Below are 13102 nucleotides of genomic sequence, written 5' to 3' on the forward strand. Positions count from 1 at the left end.
AAAAAAAAAAAAAAAAAAAAAAAAAAAAAAAAAAAAAAACAGAATTAATAAGTAGAGTAGTATCACCTATTTTTTTTCAGTTAAGAAATAACATAGATCTGTAGCTGATTTGGATTATTGCAGAGGCAATGTAGCAAATGGAAATAAAATAGCAGAAAGAAACTAGAATTAAACTCCTCCAAAGAGGGCATTATGGTTAGACATTTTTTTTGGACACAAGGTCTTCACTGTAGTTCAGACTGGCCTTAAACTCCCTAATGATCTACTCACTACTGATCTTGAACTTTCAAAAATCCTCCTGCATCAGCCTCTTGTGCAATGGGATAACAGGTGCATGCTACCACATCTGACTTCTTTGTTGTGTGTGCTACTGGGGAGTAAATACAGGGCCTTAGGCTGAGCTACATTTCAGCCATTTTTAAATTTTGATACAAGGTCTCACTAAGTCACTCAACTGCTTAGGCTGAGATCAAACTTGGCAATCCTCCTTCCACAATTGCCCAGAATACTGGGATTATAAGTGTGTGTGCCACGCCACCCAGGCCACAACTCTATTTTTGCAAATTCTGTTAAAATTATATGTCACAAATGTATGCTCAGAACAAATGCCTAAAGGGCATAAGCGCAGCATCTGCCTGGCAAGTGCAAAGTCCATGATTCCATTCCCAATACCAAAACAAAACAGCCTAAAATAATTTGGCTGACATTTCTTTTTTTACCTCTAAACAATATCAAATTTATGATTTCTTTATTATTTTGGTAAAGGAAAAGTACTCCCTTTTAAAATTGTACATAGCCATTAGTTTTTCTCTTACAATGTGGATTCAAAGGTAAAATCTTTAATTTCCTACATATAATTACATAATAATAGCTGAGCATGTATCCAACACTCAGGAGACTGAGGCAGGCAGATTGCCATGAGTTCAAGACCAGTTTGGACTACATAGTGAGCTTCAGGCCAACCTGCACTAAAAAGCAAGGATCACTCTCAAAAACACAACAAAAAAGTAATGAATTCTTCATGAAAAAGTACTATAACTAAAACTCAGGGGAAGTAATAAGGAATTTCACAATTAACATCTCTGGTGTTCAAACTAGAATCACTGATCATGAATAAAAATCCTCATGCATTTTGCTGTATTTGTCACGTTTTAATTTTGAACATTTTCTGTGCCATATTTATAACCATCCCCTTATGTCTGCATAGAAAAAACCCAGAGCCAAGTAAATTTGAAAACGGGACTTGCACAATTTTTATTTTACTTGCAAAAACATAAAAACACGTATTTTAATTGTGTGCTGTGTGCATGTGTGTGCGTGTGTGCACTTGTGTGCACATGAGGGCATAACTGGAGACTGAACCCAGAGCTTCTGCACTGAGATATATATCCTCGGCCCTTTTCCATTTTTTGAGGCAGGGTATTGTTTCCTGATATGTTGGTATATTGACCTACAGACCTCAAACTTTTGGTCTTCCTGCCTCAGCCTCCCAGAATGCTGAGATTATAGTAATGCACTACCACACCCAGCTCAAGATAATACATACTATATTACATGAAAAAGAACAAACTTTTGAGTTTAAAATCTAAAGCCTTCAATGCATTACATTGAGAAACTCTTTACTGAAGCATCTCTCAACTAGGGTGCTACTTGGCATGACAATTCTGTGTTATATAAAACTGTTCTGTGCATTGTAATGTGTTGATCGACAACACTAACAGAATACTAACCCCAAATGCTCACTACCATTCTATCTCTAAATGTCTTAGGGTACAGTAAGTAGACATCTCTGAGAATAAACAAGTGCCTGATGAACTTACCTTTACTAATTAAGAACTGAACAGTACAAACATGACCAGCTCTTGCAGCTTTCATTAAAGGAGTTCTTCCACCTTCAGATTCATGCTCCTGTAACAAAAAGTACATACTTTACATTTAATTGCTAGTAAACAATTATTCTTTCTCCTGAAAAACAATGACTCTAAATCTAAATAAATTAAATGTCATGCTTTGAGAATCAAATTTTAAAATATTCCTTTTGTTTTGTTTTGTTTTTGAGACAGGGTCTCACTGTGTATCTCAGGCTGGCTTCAAACTCCCAGTGACGCTCCTGCCTCAGCCCTCTTGAGAGCTAGGATTACAGCCGGCATCACCATGCCTGGCAAAACACACTCTTGGTTTTTGTTTTGGGATCAAACTCAGGCCCTTGTGCTTGTGAGGCAGGCTCAGTGCCACTGAGCTAAATCCTTGGCTACACTTTTTAATTAAAAAAAAAAAATCTCCAATCAGTAACATGTTCTATGGAGAGCAGGGTGTGTCGGTATACAACTGTAATCCCAGAATTTGGGAGGCTGAGGCAGGAGCATTGTGAATTCAAGGCCAATTTGGGCTACATAATGAGACACTACCTCAACAAGCTAAAACAAAGTTAAGAAAAAATAAAACCTATTCTATGTAACTAATAACTAGAGTAGCTAGGCCTGGTACCATATGCCTGTAAGTCAATATTTTAGAAGGCAAAGGTACTACTGCTCAAGTTCAAGACAGCAAGATCCTATTTCCAAAAACTAAAAAGAACTTGAGTTATGGTATAGTGAAATTCTCACCAAATCTAGCAATTTTTCTAACACTACAAAAATGATTCTGGAACTTGAACAATGATTGGCACTCTAAAAAAAAGCATTCTATGTGAAGTTCATTATTTGTAACCTATCTCTCTATATATATTGTTTTTGTCTTTATACACTTTGTTTTCTATATTTTTTTACCTAAAATAAAAATAACAGTATTAATTAATGATTAGCTATTTCTAAAATCACCGATTTTAAGATGTTACTGGAGCTTTCTGGAGAATCCAGAAAATAACTGAGAATCTACCATCATTGCTGGGTAACTGAGAATCTATTAGAGAAATTTTCAGGCCTTAAAATATAAGTATTTGAGGAAAATATATTTTGTATGGCACTCATGTCTAGTGAAAAATTATTTTTTCTGTGAAACCATTCCCTAAGTTCTCCTTACTTCTATTAACAAGCAAGTACTAACAACTGTGTTACTATATATTTCATACTCATGGAAGTAAACAGTGGAAATACTTCCTAAACTGAAGAAGGCCTAAGTTTAACAAGAGAGACCTATGTACAAATCTAACTAGAATGTAACTTGTCCAAGGTCTTTAAGAATTGCATTAACAAATGTAAATCTAAGAGGATATACAATGATAATGTAATTCTTTTGAAAAATCTAATGCATTACTACAGTTTTGAAATTAGAGAAGGCTATTTTTGCCTGCATGTGCATTTCTGTCATACACGTTCAACTCCTTTGGGAAAGCACATTCATTTGTGTGTTGGACTCAAGTTCATCCCCAAGGAAATATACTTACATTGTAACTACCACCTATGCTTGTCCACTCCTACTCCGCCACAGGCTCAACTGAAAGACTGGCTGCACCTGTGTTATGCTTTCCTACCTCTCAGCTGTACTTGTACAATTTTTTTCAACAGTATCTGTTTTTCCACAGCATTACCTTTTTAAACCTTTCTCAACCCAAACCACAGTACTGTATCTTGTCAAATGTTTTATCTGACATTCTTTACTGTCTGTACTTTCTCTGCGACATCTTTCTGGATCGCCAGTACTCACCACAGATCTTAGTACTTATTTTATCCCTGCTTAGGCTGTAGGCACAATTTATCTCCTAACTTGTACTAGAAAAACCATTAGGCCACATTTGCCCTTTCATACAAAATTAGAAAATCTTGTAAAAAAAAAAAAAAAAAAAAAGACAACTGAAAGACTGGCTGCACCTGTGTTATGCTTTCCTACCTCTCAGCTGTACTTGTACAATTTTTTTCAACAGTATCTGTTTTTCCACAGCATTACCTTTTTAAACCTTTCTCAACCCAAACCACAGTACTGTATCTTGTCAAATGTTTTATCTGACATTCTTTACTGTCTGTACTTTCTCTGCGACATCTTTCTGGATCGCCAGTACTCACCACAGATCTTAGTACTTATTTTATCCCTGCTTAGGCTGTAGGCACAATTTATCTCCTAACTTGTACTAGAAAAACCATTAGGCCACATTTGCCCTTTCATACAAAATTAGAAAATCTTGTAAAAAAAAAAAAAAAAAAAGGAAAAGAAAAGCTTGTAAAATAGCTAAGTAAATACCTAATGAAACATTAATAGTATTAAAATTTTCTGTGGAGGATGAGGTATAGAGGATTAGATAGCCCTACTAAGAGCAATATAACAGAACGAGCAGTACAAGGGGAAAAAATGACTACAGGATATACAGAATGCCCCCATCCATGAAATTGGAAGTAAAGAAATACCATTCATAGACACTCTCCAGTTTTAGTTAAATTCCTATTTTTTTGTTAAATATAAGATTTCAAAAGTAACAAGCTCACCAGATCTGCTCCTGCCTGAAGTAAGACATCTGCTACATCTGTATGACCATTTTCACAGGCATATGTTAGTGCTGTATCTCCTGTTGCTGTTGTTGCATGAACATTAGCTCCTGAAGCAGTTAATAGTACATATTTAATAAGAGGCACAAGACATAAATGGATATAGAAATTTCTTCTGTCTAGATAAGCCATACAACCTCATCAGAAAAAACTTGTATTATTTCTAGACACAGAGAATACTGTCAACATCTTTAAAAGCAAAAAGAAAAAGCTACAAATAAAACTTTTTAATTAAGAGGACAGTAAGATAAGTTATACAAAATATACACAAACGTATTTTACCCATTTCTTTTAATACATATCAGTACATCATATAGTAAAAAAATTTTCATGGCATTTTAACTTAAATAAATGATATAAAAAATTCTCCCAAATGTGCAAGCACCTACCTGCAGCTAGTAAGTATTTAACTAATTCCAAATGACCCTCTTGAGCAGCTTCCATTAAAGGAGTTGAACACCCTAGTTCTATATCAGCTCCTGCCTTAATCAGAAAGTCTGCTACTTCTAAGAAACCTCCACAGCAAGCCAGAGTCAAAGCAGTTTCTTGAGTTTCTTCTGTCTGTGCATTGATATTTGCTCCTAAAAGAAAAATTCTAATTTTAAAAATTGATAAACTTATTCTGCACACAAGCAAAATATGACTGTTTCCTAATAAACTGTATCTCATAAATGAACAAGTTTATTATGTCAACACTAAATAACAAAAGTACATCCCCTCTATTGCTAAAGCAGTTAAAAAAAACTACTAAGCCTATATCCACAGAATTTATTCATCCACAAGCTAAGTGTCATATGACACAAGGATGCAGAAAAATAAGCTATCCCCCACTTACAGTAAAGATAAAAACAACAGACACTGATCACAACAGTAACTAACATTTCAAAAGCTCTTTCTCAGCAATATTCAATAAACTTTAGAAATCATTAGGTTATTTTATAGCTTAAGAAACTGAGGTTAACTCACCCACAGTCACAGCAACATTGCCATCACTATCACCATCACCACAGCTAACACCAAACAGCCAATCTATCACAAACACTGCTCTAAGAGTCTGTAATTTCTATTAATAGATATCTATAGATCTACTCAGGAGGCTGAGGCAGGAGGATTGCCACAAGTTTGAGGCCAGCCTGGGTTAGTGAGTTCGAGGCCAGCCTGAGTTATATAGTGAGACCCTGTCCCCCAAAAACTTAAAAAAACAAAAACAGCAACAAAAAAAACTATACATCTACATCTAGAGTTCTCTCATGCACCCAACTTTACACATGAGAAAACAGAGGTACGGAGGATTAAGAGATTTGTCTAAAGTTACAAAGCTGGCAAGCAACAGAGCTGTCATTAAATCTGTGACATTGTTCCAAAACCTATACTTTAAAAAAATATATATTAGCACATTTTAGGCACACACAATGATCACATTCATTGTAGGGAATTTGCACCTGTATGTGGTAACAGCCCACCTCTTTTTTCACATTCCCTCTCTCCCCTAGTGCCCCTTCCCCTCCCTATGTACAAATCCTGTTTCCTTTTTTTTGCTTCTATTTTCTTGTCCCTTCCTTCCTTTCCGTCTCCCTCCTCCCTTGTTTCCATTACTATTTGAACATTTTCTTCTCATTTCCCAAGACATTTTAGTCCTTATTTCAATTTCTGGTTTCTCACACTAAAGAAACAATGTGGTATTTAAACATGTGTGCCCCATTTATTTCACTTAAGAGTGTGGTCTCAAGGTCTGCCCATTTAGCTAGAAATATCTGAAGTTCATCTAAAATCTGTATTTTTAAAATTCTAATTAATATTACACCTAAATAAAAACTTTTAAAAACTGTCACTACTCTTAAATTTTTCCAGATTTTAAACTATACTATTAAAGTAAAAATAAAACCAGGTTATAAATAACTGAGGATATTTTGATAGTAAATTGTTTCATTTGTCCCAACTGAGAGCTTTGTGACAGCTTCTGATATGCATTTTTCATTCTCATCATGTCAGTCCTTTGGTCCCCTTGCTATTTCATGAAATATTAATTCTATCATAGAGTTGTAAGCATTTTGCCCTCAGAGAATTCCCTCAGTATACTGACCTGAAAAATGTTGTCATTCCGTAACCTACAAGCCTAAGACAACTGAAATTCCATTTAATTCACACAGCACATCACTCTAAAAGCTTTAAAGAAGTCTAAGTGGTTTTAACACAACAAGGTAAACCATTTTGTATAGCAAGTATTTTTTTCCTAAATTTGGGTAATAACATCTCACTGCAAATCTACTAGAGGGGTGAAATTCAGTTTTATAAAACTGTACTCATATTTTACACATTCACAGGTATTGTGTCTCAGCTGATGCAATTACCTTGGCCTAGAAGTAATGCTACCATTTCTTCATGTCCTTCTCGAGCTGCTTCCATCAAAGGTGTGTACCCTTCATCATTGACCTCTTCCAGGCTAGCTCCTCGTTCAATAAGTAAAGCTGCAAGTTCCACATGCCCACCACATGCAGCCAAAGTCAACGGTGACTCAAATGAATCTGCAGGCATGTTCACCTGGGCACCACTGTCAAGAAGTAACCTAGCTACTTCAACATGGCCGTCCTAATCATAATGCAATTAAAAAAATTAAATCAGTACCATAAAAACACTTAAAATTTTAAAGACTTCTTAATTATGCAATAAAGTTTACCAATCTCCACTCAAATAAGACCTATATTTAACTACTCCCTATATCCCTTCATAATAGAATTAGGAAATAGAAGCTGAGGGTATAAAACAAGTAGAAACATCTTTAATCAAGAGGCTTATACATGAAGAAAAATCAGTAAGTACATGAAATAAGAGACACATTGTGAGACAAGAGATAATAACAATGGATGGTACACACTTAAGTGCTAAAATTCATCAGTTAGGGAAAATTAGTGTTTCATAAAAATCTTAAGAACAAGCAAACTTCTGTTTAGGGACTAAGAGAAAACTACAATACTTTTTGGAGCAGTGGGGGAGAATGACCCATTAAGTATGAGACGAACAAAATGTGGACCAAGTATTTTCTCTGTTGAGCATAGTTTAAATTCCGGGAGGATTACCATGAGTTCAAGGCCAGCCTGAAGTACATAGCAAGACTGTCTCAAAAAGCAAATTTCAATTATTTAGAAAGTCTTCCAAGTCTGGACCCTACTAACACATCTTTCCTTTACATATTTACTTCCAGTGCATATCGATTAGGTCTATACAATATTCCTTTTCTTTTTTTTTAAATGAGACAAGGTTTCTCTATGTAACTCAGGTTGGCCTCAAATTTGCAGTAATCCTGAATCCTCAGCCTCTCAAGATGAGTGCTCAGACAACAGGATTGTACCCCTATGTCTGGCTACAATACTCCATTTTAATTTCTAAAACTACACACAGGCGCCCCCCTCTATAAAGAATAGTAATTTAAATTTCTTTTAAAATTGTTAAAGTATTGATGTGTTTTATACATAACACTTTATTTAATCCTCATAAGAATCCCAAAGAAAGATATTACCTACTTATACAGACACAAAACCCAAAAAACTTCCAAGAAAACTTATCTTGTTTAAAAGAATAATTTAATAAGAAGCAGACAGTAGGACAACTCAAGACCTTGCACTTGCGAGGCAGGCCACTGAGCTAAATCCCCAGCTCAACACTTATTCTTGAATGGGAAGATGACAAAAGAAATGTCAAATTCATGACTTTTTTTTATGTCTTTGGCAAGTTATACTCAGAAATATCTGTTTTAGTCTGATCCATCTCCTTGTCACATATTGTAACCTAAGGCACAAAGGATTAAGAGTACTATTACTGAACTATTCCGAAAACAATTCCTAAAAAAGGAAGCCATGGGTCAGAAAAAATAAATGACAGAGGAATAATTATACAACACAAATAATACTTTGCTTTTAAATTTTCCTTTAATTTTTGGTTTGAGGTTCACGTTATCCTCAGAATTGTGTATATACTCTGGATTGTTTTCCTTTTTATCAGTAACAAATAACCTTTCAAAGAATCACTTTTGTGCCAAGTACAAGGCCAGTATAGAGTTATGTGAGAGAAAGCAATACACAGACACCAATAGCTTTGAAACTACTGATAAGTCAGATACCGGAAGTTCAGATTCACAATAAAGTTATGATAAACAATCTGTGTACACAAAGACACTAGCTGTTGCCCTACCTCATGTACATAAACATCATTTCACATATGCACCTCACCAGTCTTACCATGCAAGCCTCCATTAGAGCAGTGTGCATTTCATCTGTTTTATGCTCTTGATCCGCCCCTGCTTCCAAAAGAAACCGCACCATCTCTAGGTGTCCTACACCAAAAATGTGTAGAATTACTCAGATATACTTGATATCAAAAATAATTTAGTTATAACAATAATTTAACTTGCAACATTAAATTTATAAGCATAATACTAATGCCACCTTCAAGCTCCTCTCAACTGTCAAACACAAATTATACAAATGAAGCCTTACCCTAGTGCCCTAGGAATGCCGCTCCCAGAATCCCTGCTGCAGGGGCAAAGGTAATGTCACATCCCACACCTGGACTACCCGTTCTAGAGCACTTTATTAGCCTGGGCATGCTATGTGTTATTTATGTGACAGAGTAAATAAGCTTTCATGAACTAGTAGCCTATACGATAATCATTCAACCTGCTATAATAAAATGTTTTAAATTCTAATAACAAACTTTTAAAGCACAATCTACTTAAATACTGAGAATTGCACTATAAGGTTATAATTATTCTTGAAAACAACATTTATTTAGACAAACACATGTACATATAGTTTCAAAAAAACCATATTTCAGTTCAAAAAGATACTTCATGAGTGGTTAAAAAGAAGACCAATGACACTTTAAAAGAACTTCAGATAACATGCAAGAAACAACAGAAAAAGGACTCCCCCAGCTTTATCTGGAATGAGCTATATTCAATTTGTGGCCAACTAGAATTAGAGGAAATAGTAGAGTCAGGTAAACAGATAAGACTTAAAAATGCAGGTTCTGTCTCATCTTGATTTTGCTACCTACTTCTTCCCTTTCCTCTCCCTTTCCAAATAGCCACATCAATGCTCAATCTTAGCCTGAGTTTTATGTATTTATTCTGTCTCCATATTAATTTATGTCCTAGGAAACCTCACCAGAAACAGGAAAGGAAAAGGTTCATGGATCCCTGAAAGTAGTAGAGAGGTTCTCCACCAGCTCAGTTCTCTATCGAGCTTCTAGAAGCCCCAATGTCCGATGCCACTTTTGGAAAGCAGGGTGGGGCTGCAAGCAAAGGGGAGAGGCAGGAGTAGTTACAATGTAGCCTCACTCAATGTCCTCTGGCCAACTGGGACTCAGTGAAGAAAATGGCCAGTTCTAGATTCAAAAGTTTTGGGAGAGCCACCCAGTCAGCCTGCCTCAGTCTTAACGTCTTTCTTTGCCTCACCAATGAAAATCATCTTCTGGCTAATTAGGAGCAGGGCCAGTGAAGGGACTTTAGCTGCGCTCCTCATCTGACAACCCGCTATTGTCAGATAATAAAAAGTACTTTAGATAAAGTGCATTTTTTTTCAAAATTAACTTCAGTTTTAGTCATTTATGCATATGAACATTACTTTACCTTTTTTTTTATACCGGGGATCAAACTCAGGACCTTGCACTTGTGAGGCAGGCAGTGGAACCCACTGAGCTAAATTCCCGGCCCTACTTTATCATGTTTTTAATGGAAATTATTTTAAAAGACATCACACAAACTTGGCTAGTAACACCAGGGTCAAGACTAGTGGGGGAAAGCAAAGGGTAGAGTGCAAAATTTAAGGAAGCACCCATGCACAAGCTGTGCAAGCCAAGTATCAGTGCCCAAGTGTGAGTACACCCTTACGTCCTTACATTTCCTACTTATAACAGGCTTTTTTTTTTTTTTTTTTTTGAGACAGGGTCTCACTATGTAGTTGAGACTGACCTGGAACTCACTATGTAGCCCAAGCTGGTCTCAAACTTGCAGTGATCCTTCTGCCTCAGCCTCCTGAGTGCTGGGATTTATAGGCATGCACTACCACACCCGACAGCAGCATTTTCTTGACAAACTGATGTCAAGAATGGACCAGTCATTATAGGAAACAAATACTGATGATGGTATGAAACACACAAATGATTATCTATACAGACATAAAGTTACATGGCATTTGCTTTTTTGTTCTTTTTTAAAGTATAAAACCTTACTTTATTGCCATTTATCTGCCATGCATGTGGAGCCTGAGAAATGTTTGACTGTGTGGTTGTCTCAAGAATCTATATTATTAGCTGGGTGTGGTGGCCACATACTTATAATCGGTATTACTCAGGAAGCTGAGGCAGAAAGATCACAAGTTTGAGGCCAGCACAGGCAACTAACTCAGTGAGACTAAGTCTCAAGACAAACAGGGCTGGAGATATAATTCATGGTAGAACACCCCTGGGTACAAATGTTCCCTAACCCTACACCCTATGACATTATTTATCTGCTGACCAGGCATCTTTTTATGCAACTGTCTAGCTTTCCCAGAGTAGGGTATTTTCTGTATTATCAGTATTTGCAGGTTGGCTAGCATTTAAAATATCACCAGGCAAAACGTTCCCAACCTGCAAAAGCCATCATAAATCACAATTCATATTAAAATTGAATGGTTTCAAATAAAACTAGATCATTAGACATTATGTTTTTTGTACCAGGGATCACTCTCAGGATCTTGTGCTTATGAAGCAGGCAGCAGTACCACTGAGATAAATCCCGGTTTATTAGGCATTTTGTATTGACAATATTTGAATCTGTATTTTAAACTTACATATTAAACATTAAAATACTTTACTTAAATAAATTTAATTACATAATATGTATGATTATCATGTTTACTATTATTTTATAACCCAGATTATATATAATAATTATAATTTCATTGGTTTAAAAACTTTGTTTCAAAAAAGGCTTATGCAATACCTTTGTAACAAGCTAATGTCAGAGCACTCTCTTTAAATTCATTGGAATGTGTATTAATGCCAGCCCCATTTTCTAGCAGCAATCTGGCTACTTCCACATGTCCAGCACTTCCAGCTTCCATGAGAGGAGTATGACCATTTTCATTATGGTCCTCAATACTAGCACCGGATTCCAAGAGCACCTTTACCACATCGACATAGCCTCCAGCACAAGCATATGTCAGTGCTGTGTTGCCTATTATGAGGAAAAACAAAAAGACAGTAACAAAAGACTCTAAAACTCAGCATCTAATTTACATCAAGGAGAAAAAAAAATTGGATGACTACAACCATAATATTAAATAAACAAGTACATACATTTTTACTTATTATACTTTACCTTTCTCAAATCAAGTCTTATTTTCTTTTTCCCATAAATCAAATACACACCAGAAATTTGATATACTTATCAAGACTGTACTGGTAGAACTGAGCAATTCTGCTCTGAAATGAACTTTTCTCTTTCAAATGAGAAAAAAGATATTCCATCAAAACAGTTTATCAAGCATTACTTTTAAATACTATATAGCTAAAATTAATCATTCATAGCTCATACCATTCATTTTAATTGTAACTTGTTTTCAGTATCACTTTCAACACAAGTTAACTGATCAAAATGAAAATTTCAAACCCATTCTTTTTGATAAAAATCCCCATGTCAGAATAAAAATGAACCTTTTGAGTACAAGAATTCATGCAGACTTTAAATCTTATTTAAAACATAATAAATGATATTCTTATGTGAAAAAATAAATATTTTTCAAAAAGTTTTAGAAACTTTACACAAATCTCTCTAGGCTCAAGCTTGAAAGTAATAGTTTAAAGTCATGACACCAGCATTTTGTTACATATCCTTCTATTTTCTGTATCCCCCTTCCCTCTCCGTAGAAGAACAGAAAAACGTGGGTCAGAGGTGTGTCCCTTCCCACTCTACTTCCAGATGTGAACCTTCAAAGGCCAGTAACTGCCCTCAGAAAGCAGGAGAAAGTTAATAAAAAAATATATTCTTTATCCTTTAAATATAAGCGTGTGGCACTTCTAAAACATAAAGGAATATAAAAGCATCACTAGTGACCACTTCTGTGTAGAACATTTATTACCGAAGGGTAATAAATAACTGTACATTACAGTTACTGATTAAATGATCAATATTCTACAAAGGTTCTCTGTTATGCAACTGAAGGATGAAGCAGAATTTAAGTGGAGAAATTACAAAATTTTATGTGAATACTTAGCAGAAATGAGTGACCTGTTGAAGACTGTGCATTGACATCAGCTTTATGAGCTAGCAGCAACTTCACAATTTTGACATGTCCTCCATTAGCAGCAGCCATTAAAGGTGTAATGTCTCCTTTGATTCCCCTATCTTCCACATTTGCATGCATTGCCAACAAGACCTGGTGAAGGAAAAAGAGTAATTTCATCAATTTAGGGTGGCAGTACTGGTAAATGAACCCAGAGCCTCAACTAAAACACATTCCGTGTATTCACTCACAGTAAAAGACTCATTATAAGCACACAAAAAAAATCATCTAATAAAACAATAGTTTAAAGGGCTTATTTTTTCCTTACTAAGGCCAGATTTAAAGAAAAGGTAAAAGTTT

General features: G+C 35.5%; 1 protein-coding gene across 4 annotated transcripts in view; it reads right to left on the bottom strand.

Annotated features, from left to right (window-relative positions):
• Nucleotides 1-13102, bottom strand: part of Ankrd17 (ankyrin repeat domain 17) — a 154654-nt gene that overhangs the window by 87583 nt on the left and 53969 nt on the right. For all 4 annotated transcript variants that reach the window (XM_010610877.3, XM_010610875.3, XM_010610879.3 and 1 more), the window contains exons 5-11: nucleotides 12748-12895; nucleotides 11461-11694; nucleotides 8714-8808; nucleotides 6830-7067; nucleotides 4868-5059; nucleotides 4419-4528; nucleotides 1821-1908 (exon numbers count right to left, since the gene is read on the bottom strand). In XM_010610877.3, the coding sequence (XP_010609179.1) occupies nucleotides 1821-1908; nucleotides 4419-4528; nucleotides 4868-5059; nucleotides 6830-7067; nucleotides 8714-8808; nucleotides 11461-11694; nucleotides 12748-12895 (1105 nt within the window). The remainder of the gene's footprint in view (nucleotides 1-1820; nucleotides 1909-4418; nucleotides 4529-4867; nucleotides 5060-6829; nucleotides 7068-8713; nucleotides 8809-11460; nucleotides 11695-12747; nucleotides 12896-13102) is intronic.

This window comes from Fukomys damarensis, unplaced genomic scaffold, assembly GCF_012274545.1.
Source record: "Fukomys damarensis isolate Sample0158 unplaced genomic scaffold, DMR_v1.0_HiC HiC_scaffold_35, whole genome shotgun sequence".
In the NCBI taxonomy this organism is placed as follows: domain Eukaryota; kingdom Metazoa; phylum Chordata; class Mammalia; order Rodentia; family Bathyergidae; genus Fukomys; species Fukomys damarensis.